Source organism: Aethalodelphis obliquidens, unplaced genomic scaffold, assembly GCF_003676395.1.
Source record: "Aethalodelphis obliquidens isolate GAN/ISIS:26980383/991018 unplaced genomic scaffold, ASM367639v1 scaffold38, whole genome shotgun sequence".
Taxonomy (NCBI): Eukaryota; Metazoa; Chordata; class Mammalia; order Artiodactyla; family Delphinidae; genus Aethalodelphis; species Aethalodelphis obliquidens.
In genome coordinates, this window is record NW_020837982.1 from 10,995,217 (window position 1) to 11,010,141 (window position 14,925).

Consider the following 14,925-nt stretch of genomic DNA (forward strand, 5'->3'; position numbering starts at 1 on the left):
CAGCTACAACTCCAAGGCTCTTTTTCCAACCCTCACCCCAGTGTGATGAGCTCAGCGGAGATGGAGGGTGACAGCAGGACACCTCCACAGGCCTCAGGTTGAGATCAGAGAGATAGCAGGAATTACTGGACAGAAGTTTAGTGGGAGGGGTGCCTGATAAGTTTCAGAACTGCCTTCCATTCATCCTTTTGATCGTCCTTTCCACCTTCAGCTTGTTTAGTTCTACCAAGAGTCAGTAGAGGTCACTACAGCTTCATAGGTTCAGTTCCCAGTTGCAGAAGCACACTTTTATTTTAAAGGAGCTGGGGGGTGGGGGGTCAGACCTGCATAGCTTGCCAAAGATTTGAACCGCTGGACACTACAGCTTGACATGTATTTACTACCAGAGCTTCTCAGAGGCTGAGAGACCAGACAATTTTTGAGGCTATTATATTAAAAAATGTAATTCCAACAAGCATTTATTGAGTACATGTTAAAAACACTGCTGTTGCCCTTGGAGATACAACAGTCACAAGTTAGTCACTGCTATCATGGAGCTTACACTGTAGTGCAGGACACCAACAAAACACATATCAGAAAATAAAAGTAGTGAAAAAATAAAACAAGGCATTGTATTACAGAGGGTGAGGGAGGGGGCTACACCAGATTGAAAGACCTCCCCAAAGAGGGAATATTTAAGCTGAGACTTAACGAAAGGAAAAAGGTAAAAACATAGTTAGAAAAATTGGGGTTTATTCTTAATAAGTTCCCCCTTTTTAACTCAGGGGAAAATGTAACATAGTCTAGGACCTGGACCAGTGCTTCTTAAATTTTTACTTAAATGGATCACCTGGGATTCTTGTTAAAATGCAGAGTCTAATTCAGTAAGTCAGAAGTGAAATCCTGAGATTTTGCACTTCCAACAAGCTCCAGTCATGCCGATGCTGCTGGTCCTTGACTGTAACTCTACGATCACAAGATACGAACAGGACTTTTAAATTGAACCCCTGCCCTGAAATAGGTGATGTCTAAATATGGGACACAAGTTTAAAATTGTATGATGAGCATCTTTTTTCAGTAGTGACAGTGTTTCCTTGTGGCTGTAAAAATAATATCAGAAGTTTACAATCCACTGCCATAGCCAAATGGCTCTCCCTCCTCCCCTTGACAGGCCCTAGTGAGGTGACTCGGATAGATGCCCTCTGGACGTCGTCATACCTGCCCCAACAGGTTGAAGGGAGATTCTGAAATGAAGCGAGGCTCCTAATCTCATAGGTGGGGATGCATCTTGACAATTTTAGGAACACAGTACTGGGAAGGGGGACACTAGTAGGCATACCAGCGGAGGGAGTAGGGTGGGTACGGTTTATTTTTCTCAGTTCTCTTAGGTGCTAGAGAAGTGAGATTAATATGACATGGAAATCAGCCTCTTCTCTCCCGTTCCATCTTTTTTAAACTTTCAAATCATTGACACAGAATTGCTAAAATGGGACCTGTTGCTCCCACACATCAGAGCTGCCCTGGACAAAAGCCAAAGTCACAGCTAGGGAAATTGTCTGCTTCCCACGGGAACGTAGACTTTGTTTCTATCCTCCCAGGGCCATTCCATCCTGAATATGCAAGGCTGGCACAGTCGGTAGATGGGGGCGATTCGTCTAGGAGCCTCCCCAGCGCAGCATCAACACCTCCCAGGGCGTTCCCTTCTGCCCTTGGCTCACCTCCCTCATCCGTGACACTCCAGGACATGACAGGGGGTGGGCTTGGCACCAGTTCCTCGTAGTACAGCGCGCCCCGAGAATGCAGCTCCCACCTTTCTTCTGCCGTAGCTTCAGGGTTCCGCGGTTACAGCGTGCAGCGGGTCATGTGGGCCGAGTCCTTGATCTGTGGACAGTACAGCACTGGGGGAAAGAAGGAGGATTAGTGGCAGCGGAAGGGCGCAGCCGAACCGGCGTTCCGGGGCGCTCTCCCTCCACTGCCTACCCGGGCGGCCCCTCACCGTTGCTAGGCAGCGGCCGCCGCCACCTGCGCGCGGGTGCCAGCACCCGGGCCCAGGGCCGCAGGAGCTCACGCCATCCCGCGCTCCTAGGTCCCGCCCCCTTCTCTCCGTTTCCTAGTCATCGGCCTCTCGGCCGCATCACCGCTTTCCCGAACCGGACCACCCGCCCCATTAGATTCGTGCGCGGCCCGCTCTGTTGCCTCCAAGCGTGACCACAAGTCCGGGTTGACAGTGACTTCAGTGATCCTGCCGCGCGGGAGCAGGGTGGGCGTGCGACAGAAGGGGCACATGACGACGTGGCGCAGACTCACTGCGCGCGCGGCCGCCCCGCCGCCGTCGCCACGCGCCGCCAACTCGCGCTGACAGGCGGTGCAGAGCGTGTGGCCGCAGCGGGCGCGCGCCGTCCCGGGGAGGCGGCGGGGCTCGCGGTCCCCGAGGTTGAAGGGCCGGTAGCAGATGTTGCAGTCCATCTCGCCCCGCTCCGGAAGAGACGGCACCCTCACCAGGAGCTGCATCGTGCCCGCCGCGGACTCGAGGGCGTCGCTAACGGAGCGGGCCTATTCTGGGGCCCGCGCCGAGGCCTGTTGCCCCTTTTAATAGTGAGACCCCCGCCCCTCCTGAGGCGTCAAGCGGCGGTCAGGCCGCTCCCCGCGGCAGCACGCGTGGGGGCGGTGGAGGTGGGAGACCCCGAATGCCAGCCATGGCGAAGCGAGGGGAGCGGGCCACGCGGTGCGAGGGCTGGGGAGGGGAAGTCGCGGCACGCCCCCCACACACACACACACACTCCCTCCATGGCTTCCTTTATCCCCCACGCAGAGCCAGCGTTCCTTAATTCTACTGTGTGCAAATCCCCAGTTCCCTCCCTGGGCCCGGGCCCTCAGCCACTGGCACAGGGTTTCTCACACTCCTTCACAACCCACCCAAACGTACTTCGTAAGCCAGTGACACCGCCCATTCTGCCCAATCTTCAGTGGGCTCCTGGGCGTTTGAGCAGATGCTGCCCTCAATTTTCCTTGTTATATACGACCTCCCTGTGTTCTTGTAAGGGTGGCTTCCCAAATTTTATTCTCAAACTGCTCAACTCCCAGGTGAAATCTCAGCCTAAGGAGGGCCCTAGATTCCAGGACCGTGGCCTTAGGAATGCTGGGAATCCTATCCTTCCTGAGTAGCCAGGCCTGGACACCCACACACCATGATGGCTCCAGCAACGCAGCCCAGCCTGAGCTCTGACTCAGGGGTGTGACTTCTGCTACAGGTAAACAGGACACAGTACTCACAGCCCACATTCCCTCACGGTGCCACACCCATCCCCCAGCCGCAGCCTCACCCTCCTCTCCTGGACCTGCGGTCCAGATTCTGTTGTGGAGGTTCATAGCACGGACTCTAGAGCCCGCTTACCAGTTGTGACACTTTGAGCAAGTTACTTAACTTCTCTGGGACTTGGTTTCCTCATCTATAACGTGTGGATGATAATAGGATTGAATCAGCTTATATACTGATTCTAAGGTGCTTAGAATGATACTTGGCACACAGTAAACACACCATATATTAGCTGTTGTTAGTATCCTGTGACCCAGCCTATGTTGTGTTTACTTTAACTTCTTGGCACCCAACGTTTCCAACACCCATTTCTTTTCTTTTTTTTAAACCCTGTTGCTTTCACCTTAGTAACACCCACTCAACCTTCAGCTCTCCACGCAGCCTCACTGTGTGAAATACCCACTGTAGACTCTGGTAACACCACGTGCTTTCCTCTGGACTTTGGACAACCAAAGTTTGTGTGTGTTTGGGGGTTACTTGTTACTTCTTTGCCTTTCCCATCTGTAAACTTCACAATGGTTGTTCTGAGTCTGGTTTTGTTCACCACTGTGTCCCTGTGCTGTACCATAGTAGGACTCAATAGATAAATACTTGTTAAATTAATGAACGAGGTGAGTGATAAATATGGTAAACGAGGGAATTCCCTGGCTGTCCAGTGGTTAGGACTCTTTCCCTGCCGGGGGAACTAAAATCCTGCAAGCCATGCAGCACGGCCAAAAATAATAATAATAATAAATTATATATATGTATATATATATATATACACATATATGTATATATCGTAAACGAGGTGTGACAATAAAGGAAGATTCCTTACAAGGGGTTTCTAACTGCCTCTGAAGGTAATTCTAAGAGGACTTTTTTCAATGTTTTGAGCCATGGGGTAGGCATCATTAAAATAAGTGCACAGCCCTCCAAGGTAACTGTTTAAGGAGAGTACTATTTTGAATTTATAAATTCTTGTATGTTCGTTACAGAATAACTAACAATGGTCACACATTTTTATGTCTTTGTTTCCTCCACAGTCTTCCAAAATGAGTGGGAGATGATAGGAGTGGATGTAAGTATTCATTAGTTGATGCGGTTGGCTGCTAATCCAGTAAATGGCATGCTGCTGACTTCTCTCTTTTGAAAATTGGTTTTATTCTACTCTCCCAGCTTCGGGATCAAGGAAGGGTGAGGATGGGAAGAAGGGAGATGGTGAGGTTTTATATATATATATATATATATATATATATATTTTTTTTTTTTTTTGCAGTACGCGGGCCTCTCACTGTTGTGGCCTCTCCTGTTGCAGAGCACAGGCTCTGGACACGCAGGCTCAGCGGCCATGGCTCACGAGCCTAGCCAGTCCACGGCATGTGGGATCTTCCTGGACCGGGGCATGAACCTGCATCCCCTGCATCGGCAGGCGGACTCTCCACCACTGCGCCACCAGGGAAGCCCGGTGAGGTTATATTTTAAGGGAGGCAGAGCTCATCCTACCCTGCCTTGTGATCTTTAAAGGTTATAACTTTCCACCCACTTTGTGTCCCAGGGAAATCAGAGTTCTTTGGGGAAGAATAAGGGTAAGGCTCTGACATAATCCCATTTGCTTCTGCTTTTCCACCACTCTCACACCTGATCTTTGACTTGTTTTCTTTTTTTTCTTTATACTATTTCTTTTCCCTGTCTCTGTATCATTTCAACCATAGACCGGTTTTCATTTTACCTCTCCTTCCCCAAATCCCAAAGCCTCAACCTCAGAACAGCCCCTCCCCCTCAGCCACAGGAAAACCACCTAGATAGTTCATTGGCGTATGTGTGGGTATCAGGCAAGAGGGAAACAAGACGAATGGCTAATATAACTTACAAAACAAAACAAGGGGGCTTCCCTGGTGGCGCAGTGGTTGAGAGCCCGCCTGCCGATTCAGGGGATGCAGGTTCGTGCCACAACAGTGAGAGGCCCGCGTACCGCAAAAAAAAAAACACAAAAAAACAAAACAAGGGTAAGAGTGAGCATCAGAGGGAGGAGCAACAAAGCTATGAAGCCCGGCCTGTGGGTTCTAGGGAAGAAAGCTGTGGCCTGGAGGATCAGGTGCCTGGGTCCTTGATGAGAGCAGTGACTAGGAGCATGATGCCTGGGTCACTGAGGTAAAGGAGCAGTGGACAGGTAGTGCTGGACCTTTCTAACGGCAGGGTGCTAGAGGCCCAGATACGTGAGACTGAGATCCTAACCTCTCAGCCCCCAGCAATTTCAGACGCGGTAAGTGATGATCAAGCTGAGATTTTATTTACAGTTCCCTGGGAAGTCTTACACAAGAGGGGCCATCATTATTGCTTTAAGATTATTGCCAGGAGGAAGACTACAGTCCTCCACTCCCGGGTAGGAGTCCTGCTCAAGGCTCAAAAGTTTATCCCCAGACCTTTTTGTGTCAGCCCCATTTCTCTGCCCTGACCTAAAGGCTGTCACCTTTTCCTGCAAAGTGCGGCCCAACCGTACTTTCCAAGGGCTTCCCTGGCCACTTGTGCCAGGACAGGCTATACATCGGCCGTCAATTTTCCCTCATCAGTGCTTTGTCACTGCACTCCCCACCCTACCCCTCTCTGACAAGAACAAAGTCTCAACACTTTTTGTGGTTTTAAGCCCTCCTCCACCTCCTGGCTGAGGCAGGGTCCTAGTTTCCCAAAGATTATCATTTACTTCCTGCCAGGACCAGCCTGGCTTCCTTTGTAACGAATGTAAGAGCCCCATCTCCTTTGTCCCAGATGACATCAAAACTCCCTTCATATTAGGTTGTTACCCCTTGATGACATTTCAAGGGCCACTTCTGAGGTACTCTGCATGGGTCTTGTATCTGCCTTTTTCCCCCTGGGCCTCGGCGATTAGGGGAAGAGAGAAGGGAGCGAGGCCAAGTGGCAGAGAGGGGACAGCCCAGTAGCTCATGCCCAGGATTAGCAGGGAGACCTAGGAGGACGCAATAGGGGGCGGCGGACTACTTTCCCTCTCAAGCCCCACTGCGGGAGGATATGGCTTTGTTCATGCTTTCGCTACTGTGACCGGAACTCGTTAGTGGGCGGGGCCTCCCTGGCTCCGGCCGCTGCGTGGAGGGATCCGGAGCGGGAGGGATCCGGAGCGGGAGGGAGGCGGGGGCGGGAAGCGGTCCTGGGAGCGGGTCCCTGCGCCCCCGACGGACTATTTCTTGAGATGAGGTTTGTGGCCCAGGAGCCCTTCTATCTCCATCACCGTTTGCGGGGTCAGCTGACTCAGCACCTGCAATTGAATGGGGTGGTGGAGAGGTGCAGGCTTGCTGAACAAGGGAATGAGGTTGGAAAACCCGGGGAGCCGCACAGCGAAGCCAGGTGGCCGGGAAAGAGTCGCAGCTGTGCCCCTGCCTCACCGTCTCACCCTGGGACCTCTCATTTGCCAAGCGAGGACATTGTAGTGGGTGACTTCACAGGCCCATTCTGGGCTGGACAGCAAGGCCTTGCTTGAGTGCTGGGACAGGGGACAGAGATGGGCTCTGGCTCTGACACCCCCCCCACTGCCCCCCCACACCCTTCCCCCCTCACCTGCAGGGCGCCCAGGTGTTCAATCAGCTGCTCTGCACTGGACACCCCCAGCAAGACCGAGCTGACACCCTCACTGCGGAGACACCACGCTGGGCCAGAGAAGGAAATAAAAAAGAACTGGTCGGAAAGAGTGAGCACGCAGACTTCAGAGGTGTCTCCGAGGAAGAGGGTCCTCCCCAGAGACAAACCAGTCTGCGGTTTGGTAGCATCTCAGGAGGAGACAAGGCCTCTGCAGGGTCCAGGGCTGGCAGTGTCTCACCAATAGCAAGCTGCGCCACGGTGCAGCCCAGCTGGTGAGCGATGGGGAGAAGGTCCATGACTTTGGCTTGTTGCTTCTTGCCATCCTCACTCTGCACTTTGTCTTTGTGCCACTGGTAGCCCTGGAGGCCAAGGAGAATCAGCAAAAGACGACTCCTCAGATAGTCCACTCCTGCCGTCCTGAGCCCCCAGATCTCACCTTGATGTTGACCCTGCAGGTATCTGGGACTCGCCCATCATACTTGCTAGTGATGAGGCCACAGGCAAGAGGGGACCAGGTGACTGAGCCAACACCTAAGAGGAAGAGGATTGGATGTGGGAAAGGGATCTAGGTGATGGTGAGGCCGAGGGAAAGGTAGGGATGAGGGGACTTCGAACCAATCTTGTGGTAGAGCTCTGGCAGCTGCATCTCCACCTTCTCTCTCTGAAACAGATGGTGCTCAGCTTGTTCACACACTGGAGGAATCAGGTTGAACTGTCTGGCCATGGAGTAGGCCTCCTGAGTTGGGGTGGGGAAAAGATGGGGGTCAGAGCACTCCTTCCATTTTCTTCCACTCCCCCCCCCCTCCAGTCGAGTGGGGTTTGGAGTGGCCATGTGAAAAGTGGGAACAAGTTGTAGGACGGCGAGGTGGGTGGCACACTCACCATGATTTCTGCAGCCCCCCATCGGGATGTCCCCCAGTATAGGGCCAGGCCCTGGTTGATGACATAGGTCATGGCTCGCACAATCTCTAGGCACATAGGAGAGGGAGAGCCTCACTGTCAGACCCCTGGCATCCTGGGTTCCAGATGTGCAGACCTCTGCCTGCCCCACCAAGGCCCCACTCATCCCTGTGGAGTCGGAGGGGTTGGTATCTGCTTTTCACCTCCCTCCCCGTCCAAGTCCTGGGGTCTGAGCCTCTGCTGTGGAGCTTGGGAGGCCTCCTGAGCAGGGGCTGGCTTCTGCTGAGGGTTTTAGAAGTGCTCAGTTTTGAAGGGCTGTCAGGGTTGGGGTGCTGCTTTTACCCTCCATGGGACTGTTGGGGTCTGAGCGATTGGCGAAGATGATGTCCACATATCCCAGCTGGAGGCGTTCCAGGGATCCTCGCAAGCCTGGGATAAAAGCATGGGGCGAGGAAGGTAAGCTCTTCAGCTTCAGTTTCCTAAGAATTTAGACCTTATCCTTTTGCCATGGCCACCTAAATCCCGGCTTCCCTATTCAAAGCCTCAGACTCAGAGCTTCAGAGAATGTTCCCAACTCCTCTGGCTTCCATACCCAGCCACCTCCAGTTCCCAGCCCCTAACTCTTACCCTCAATGATGTGTTTGCGGCTCAAGCCTCGCTCAGTTTCTGCCCTGTAGGAAAAGGTAAGTCAGAGATGAGGTGTGTCAAAGATAAGGGACCAGGGCTGGCCTGGAATCATGAGGAACTGGTATTTCAGGGGTCCTCACAGGCAGGATGCAGACCTGGGGTAGCAGGTGCAGGGACTGCTGTCCCCACCCCCATCCCATGCACCTTCACACAGTCTCTGCAGATCTCCCCAATTATAGTGAGGCAGCCACTTACTGTCCTCCCCCAAAAATCTTGGTGGTGATGACATAGCTTGATCTCCTGGAAGAAAGAGAAATGGTAGAACGGGCAAGAAAAGGATTTTTGGATGATCATGTCCCCAGCAACCTCCCGGCCCTCCCCACCCACCCAACATGTCTTACCTCCAACCTTTGCTCTTGAGGATGTTGCCTAGGGTTCTTTCAGCCCTGGAAGGAAGACAGTGTAGAAGCACTGACCCCTCCAAAGTGGATCAGTTTCTTTCCTTCCTCCCCACCTTTCCCTTCAACTAATTTCCTCTCCTGTAAAATGGAGCATAAACGAGGAGGCCATTGGGCTGTCAGCCCCATCCTAGAGTAAGTAAGAGGGGCTCCCAATCTAGGGTTCTAGTCGTATCATTTTCACTCATTCATTCAACAAATGTCAGCTGTGCATCACTGTGTACCAAGCTCTGTTCTGGGTGCTGAAGGGATAGAATAGGATGAGAGAAGAGGGACCAACTATAGTGGAGCCAGGGAGGACACTGCCTCGTCTGGTTCCAACCATTTGTATTGCCCTCCCCCTTCTTTTAGTCTTTGCAAAGTTCCACCCATCCTCCAAAATTTAGCTTGGTCCTCCAAAATTTAGCTTGGATTCTGCCTCATTCTATGGAAAATGTTCTCTGATTGCTGTAGTCTATGGTCAGTCCTTGTCAGCTTCCATAGCTCTTATTGGCTACACAATTTTCTGACACTTAATCATGAGTTAATGTGTGACAAGTCTTAAGTTATGGTGGGCTCTTACTGAAGTGTTACTGTTATTTAATCTTTCGTATCTCCTTGTCTTTTGGTTTGTTTGTTTAACCACTTAGACTGTGAGCTTTTTGAGGGCATATTGATGTCATCCTTCAATCAGATACCTGCTCTGTGACAGGCTCTGCATAGGTACTTAGGTGACGTGGGAAAGAGCAAGACAAGTTCTGTGGAGGGAGGAGCCTCCCAGGTGAGCAGTGAATATGGCCTTGTAAACGAGTAATTGATGAACTCTGTGTCAGAGGGTAGTGTAAAGTGCTTTGGGAGCTGATGGGGATAGTGACCAACTTTGGGGAGCTGGGCAAAGGCTTCTTGGAAGAGTTGACATCTGGGACAAGTCTTAAAGATAAGCAGAAGAGTTTGCCAGAAGAAGAGGCAGGAGTAGTCATCCTAGGTTTTTACTATTTGCAGCGTGAAGCCATGTGTGCTGTGGTATAGTATGTTTGAAATTTATCTTTGTCATCCTCACATAGTTGCACATAAATGACGTCCAGGAAATAGTTGTTTGTTTTATTTCATTTTGACTGCACAGTATGCCCCATTGCCCTCAAAGCTGGAGAGAGACAGATGTTGGGACTACAGTTCCCATAATGCTTTGGGGCCCCATTGGCTGAAAGGTTGGAACTTAGTGATGCAGAATTCCCAGGGTTCTTTAGGGGTGAAACCAAAAAGCCCTGATATTCTCTCAGCCTTCCAAGTGTAACTTAGTCTTTCACCCCAGTCCTTACTTTCCCGCTGCATACACTTCGGTGGTGTCAAACAGGTTTACGCCATGCTCATAGGCTACTGTCAGCACATCCTCTGCTGTCTAGGATGGTGAGAGAAAAAGTTGAAGACCAGCAACCAGCCTCTCAGTTACCTTCCTTACGGCATTCTAGCCCATCAGACCTCAACCTTCGTTTACACATTCACTCCCCTTTCCCCATCCTCCAACCTCAGGTCCACCGTTCCCCATGCTTGTTGTCCAAACCCCTATGCAAGTCCATTTCCCCCCTTTTTGGTTCTCTCATACCCCCTCACCCTGCTTCTAGGTCCCATCACTTATACCTCATCTGAGATCTGAGAACCAAATGTGACCCAGGTACCTGCAAGAGAGAAGCCAGGCAGGTGAGACCTGTGGGGGCAAGCCATGAAAGAACGCCCCTTCCCTTAATTCCTCTTCTTTCTAACTCACCTAGGCCAAGGCAGGATACCCGAAGACCAGACTTTCCTAGGTTCCTGCAGGACACAGAGGCAGAAGGAAGGGGTAGAGCCTCCATTAGGAACATAGATTATCAGCCTCCAGTTCCTCTCCTTCCAGACTGAGATGCCCTCAGGGTGTCTCAGTCCAAAGAAGCTAGACTCAGTGAGCCCACTGAATTGGGCAGTGCTATGGCCATAGCATAAGTGAACAAATAATGACTGTTCCTCTGGAGCCACTGTCCAGTGCCTCTGTTCCCCCCTATCACATTGAAGATGCGCTGCCTGCTTAGCGTTTCTGCTGGTGGGTCTTGTGTTTATTTGAGTCATCTCTGGGATGTGTAGAGTCGAGGGTGGGGGTTGGCTGGGAGGAATGCGACTGGCTAATTGTGATGAGTTTGTGAAAACAGATCATCAGAGAGTGCTGTGCTAAAGGGCAGACGCTGGGGTGGAAGGGGTAAACCAAGTCAAGTTCAGGCACTCAGGCAGGCAAGGATCCTTGGATAGGCTAGGCAGGGAGGCCTCCAACAAAAGCAGGTAGGACACCTGGGTGGAGAGTATGAGATGTAAGACCAGTTCCCCCTCTTCCCCTCTCTACTCCCTCTGCTCCTGTTGGCTTGTGAAGTCTGTCTTCAAACCAGAGAGACGCTCCTCCCAAGGACCCCCCACCCAGGCCGTCCGCTCAGCTTCCCAATCAGGGCCACCACATGGAGGGGATCAAATTCCTCAAGTGACAAAGCCAGGTCAGATCAGTGACCTCTGCTCACTCTCAAGCAGGAGCCCCTCCCCTCCCCCCTACTGGTAGTCCTGAGAGCCCAGCGGTTCTCTGAGATAAAGTCGGTTACATTTCCGTCCATCTTACCCACATGGCCCCTGTCCTTCGGCAGGGGCTTGAGAGATGTGGTCCATCCTTCCAAGGGCCCCACTTCCCTCCCCACCAAGAAGGTTGCAGGAGACCTTGGGGCATGTGGGGGCAGTATCTGGGTCAGGCACACTGAGCAGGCCACGGTGAGAAGCCGTTTCCTTCCCCCATCTTCCCAGGACACGACCCAAGGACACTTCATCCCGGGGGGTGGGGGTGGGGGTGTGCAGCCTGGAGATCCGTGCATCCCTCGCCTTCCTGAGGGTAAGGAGGGAAGCTTAGGAGTATCCCCTGGGTCTGACAGGCCTGGTCAACCTTGGTAAACTTGATTTTCTACTAGTCGGGGGTATGGACGGAGAGCAAGAGAGGGCCCAAGTAAGGGAGTGCCAATGATGGGAAGAGGAGATGGAGTGAGCCGGGATCTTCTTAGCGAAGTTTGAGGGGGTTCTGGAAGCATCCCAGGAAGCCTCAGGGGTCAGGAAAGGGGAGCAGATGTGGCGGGCTGCCCGGCCACCCCCATACCTGTATTTCATGCCAGTGCCTCGGCCGGTGCTCTCTCGGAGGACCCCAGCGGGCGCTGGGGGTCGGGGGACCACTGCGGCCCGGGCCTTGGGGCCCGACCCTCCTCCCCCCGTAGGATTCCCATGCCCCCCGCCGACCGGCCCGCCATTACCGCCCCCGGGGCCCGGCCGGGGTCCACACAGACGGTCCTCACTGCTCCGGCTGCGAAGGTTCTGCTCGGTACATGCGATAGACACCTGCATGCCGGCTGGCCAAGGCGAGGGAGGGGGCTCCGAGGGGGCGGGAGGAGGAGGGAACCGGTAAGCCCGAGGGGAGACACCCGGGGGTGTAGTGGCGCGAGCCCTAGAAGAGCGGGAAGGCTGAGGAGGTTGCGGCGGGAGCAGCCAGGCAGGATCCGGCTCGCGGGGGCGGGCTGCTGGAGGTCGCGGGGTTTGCGGCGGAGAGGAGAAACGCGGGGGGGCGCCACGAGTGGAGCGATTAGGATTCGGGGGTACTGGCGCAGGGAGGAGAGGGGGAAATGGACGAGGGTAAAGGTCGAGGGCTATTCTCGGAGGGTAGGAACTTAGGGACGGGGGGGGCGGAAGAGAGATGCCACCTCAGCCCGAACCGCAGCGGGACCCGATAGACTCCCAGCCGCGTCGGCTGCGGGCCCAGCTTATCAACATGCAGACACCGCCCCCTCATCTGCATAAAGACGCCCGCCTCCCAGCCAAAACCTGCCGCTCATCTGCATAAGCCCCACCTTCCGGAGCTCCGCAGCTTGGGTGTTCTGTGGGCTCACAGGAACCGGAGAGCAGAACCGGGAGGGTGGTTCTACTCTCTGCACCCCGAGGCCAGTCGGCCTTCCCCCAACCCAGTGGTTTTCAATCAGTGAGCTATTTTCTCCCCTAGGGGACGTTTGGCAAGATCTGGAGACATTGTTGACTGTCACGATCTGGGTGCGCGCGCGCGCGTGTGAGAGAAAGAGAGAAAGAGAAAGACATGGAGACGTGCTACCAGCATCTAGTGAGTGGCGGCCAGAACAAAGTACACGACAGCACCCCCCCCCCCACACACACACCAAGATATTATCCAGCCCCAAACGTCAATAGTGCCGCTGTTGAGAAACCCGTGGACAAAGCCTCTTTGCTGGCTCAGGGGATGTGAACACCCTGGTTCACGCCTTCATGAGAGGGGCAGGCCCCGATCGACCACTGAAACTAACACACTCAGGTCGCAGAGGGTGATAAAAAGTTTATTCTGTACTTCTCTCCCAGCGTCAGGTAGGGGATAAAACTGGAGAGAGGGCCTGGTTTGGAGGTGTAGAGACTCCAGTAGGCTTCCTTCCTGTCATGGGAAGGGCACCATGGAGGGCTTTTTAAGCTGTTCCCCTGGGAGGGCTGCCAAGGGGCCTGACGGGGATGGAGGAGCTGGGGCCGTGGGGCTGCCAGTAGGGGCCCTCAGGTGAAACAAAGGGCCCCAGATAGACAAGGATTCTTCTGAGGGGTGAGGTAGAGTGCTTCCTTCAGCCAGCCCGGGCGGAGAAGAAGGGCAGAGAGCGGACGTAGGAGTCCAGTCGGGAGCGGAAGAGCTCACTTTGCACAGTTTGGCCCAGCGGGCACAGGGGATTCTTCACCACCAGCTCCACGTACAGCTGTGGAGGGGGAGGGTGTTAGAGCCAGGCTTTGAACACTTCTTGTTTTCAACCCCAAACCTACTATAACCTCAAGGGTGTGTGAATGCACAGCGATCAAGGGCTGGAAGGCAAACCCTCCTTGGGGAGAAACTGGTGGTGGGAGTGTATAAGGACCTAAAGGGTCCCAAGAAGTCTGACTTCAATAGAGATACAATACAGTAGGATTAGGGCAGGGAAGCTGAAGGAGTCTTGGGGCTCTAAGTGGCCATGGCTGTTGAAGCTTTGGCGGAAGGGTCCGAGGGGCTGGCACTGACCGCACTGTAGATGTGGTGCAACACATCTCGGATGGGTCCCACGCCCAAGTCAGTGTTCATGACAACCTTGATCCCAGTGGGCGTCTCGTAGTAATGGAGTTTGTAACGGCTAGTTTGGAAGGCCAGGAAGCCGTCCTTCCTGCAGAGATGAGGAGGATGTTAAGGAATAGAAGCGAAATCTCTCCCAAAGAGATTCTTCTGATCTCCTCTAGATTGACTCCCTCTTCTCTAAACATGTCGTTTGTAGGAGCCTGGTTGATTAAAGACACCTCCCATCTTCACCCCTCAATTTAGCCCCGTTGCCCAACCTCTCTACCTTCAGATCTTCCCCACCGCCGCTCCTGCCAGCTACTGCACTCTCGCCCCGGACTCAGCCTCTCTTCTCTGTCTCCTTACCCTCTCTGGGGGCCAAAGCCCCTTCCACTCCAGAAAGTTTCCCCCGCCCCCAAATTCCCTCCCTCCCTCAACAACCCCTCTGACTACGCGTACATGTCTAGCGGGGACATCTTGCTGACAAACGAGCGGATAGAGAAGAGCATCCCGTACATCAGCTTGTACTCCTGGAGGGAGAGGGGCAGAGTTAGTTCTCGGTTTTTAAAGGAGCCAGGGTTGGGGTGGGAAGGAGCCAGGGTTTGGAGAGAAGAAGCTGGACTGGGACAATGTGCATTTGGAGATGTGAGGTCACCCGGGTTGCGCGGGGCCCTCTCGTCACCTCCTCCTTGGGGATCCCCGCTTGCTTCTTGCGGTGCCACTCGCTGTAATGCAGACACACTCCATTCCGGTCAAACAGGTACAGGTTGTGGACAGTCATCTGCAGGGCAGAGAATGTGAGCCTCACTCCGGGACCGCCCACACCCCGTAGGCTCCAGTTCTTAGCCCGGGATCCCTCCAACCAGACGGGGACCCCTCCCGCGAACTCACCGGAACTTCTCCGAGTGCCCGTCACTCGATACTTCCGGTTTCCGCGGAGCCCCGCCCCACCGGGTCTACACGCTCTAGCTGCAGAGAAA

General features: G+C 53.7%; 3 protein-coding genes and 1 long non-coding RNA gene across 7 annotated transcripts; 1 reads left to right on the plus strand and 3 right to left on the minus strand.

Annotated features, from left to right (window-relative positions):
• Positions 1-430: 430 nt before the first annotated feature.
• RNF227 (ring finger protein 227) lies at positions 431-2,522 on the minus strand. Its single transcript, XM_027130962.1, is given in 3 exon segments — positions 431-1,877; positions 1,976-2,090; positions 2,092-2,522. Coding segments are annotated over 3 exon segments (570 nt in total). The 5' UTR covers positions 2,491-2,522; the 3' UTR covers positions 431-1,821.
• LOC113633036 (uncharacterized) lies at positions 2,465-6,929 on the plus strand. Of its 2 annotated transcripts, none has more exons than XR_003438025.1 (4): positions 2,465-2,574; positions 3,064-3,230; positions 4,321-4,355; positions 6,854-6,929. It is a non-coding gene; the product is annotated as an uncharacterized LOC113633036 (long non-coding RNA). The 2 variants fall into 2 exon arrangements; XR_003438026.1 differs by lacking the exon at positions 6,854-6,929 and adding an exon at positions 4,554-4,599.
• On the minus strand, positions 5,546-13,200 carry KCNAB3 (potassium voltage-gated channel subfamily A regulatory beta subunit 3). Of its 3 annotated transcripts, none has more exons than XM_027130958.1 (14): positions 11,987-13,200; positions 10,598-10,641; positions 10,471-10,508; positions 10,152-10,231; positions 8,797-8,841; positions 8,651-8,695; positions 8,396-8,439; positions 8,111-8,197; positions 7,751-7,836; positions 7,484-7,604; positions 7,305-7,399; positions 7,107-7,227; positions 6,848-6,936; positions 5,546-6,548 (listed from the first exon to the last, which is right to left on the minus strand). In XM_027130958.1, exons 1-14 carry the CDS (start codon positions 12,226-12,228, stop codon positions 6,471-6,473), a joined length of 1,215 nt encoding a protein of 404 aa, XP_026986759.1. In that variant the 5' UTR covers positions 12,229-13,200; the 3' UTR covers positions 5,546-6,470. The 3 variants fall into 3 exon arrangements, with proteins under 3 accessions (XP_026986759.1, XP_026986761.1, XP_026986760.1); XM_027130960.1 differs by having other exon boundaries at positions 7,751-7,860; XM_027130959.1 differs by having other exon boundaries at positions 10,444-10,508; positions 10,598-13,200.
• Positions 13,201-13,202: 2 nt separating this feature from the next.
• TRAPPC1 (trafficking protein particle complex subunit 1) lies at positions 13,203-14,889 on the minus strand. Its single transcript, XM_027130967.1, has 5 exons — positions 14,837-14,889; positions 14,628-14,726; positions 14,405-14,475; positions 13,916-14,054; positions 13,203-13,619 (listed from the first exon to the last, which is right to left on the minus strand). The coding sequence occupies exons 2-5, from the start codon at positions 14,724-14,726 to the stop codon at positions 13,491-13,493; spliced, it is 438 nt and encodes a 145-aa protein (XP_026986768.1). The 5' UTR covers positions 14,837-14,889; the 3' UTR covers positions 13,203-13,490.
• Positions 14,890-14,925: the final 36 nt, after the last annotated feature.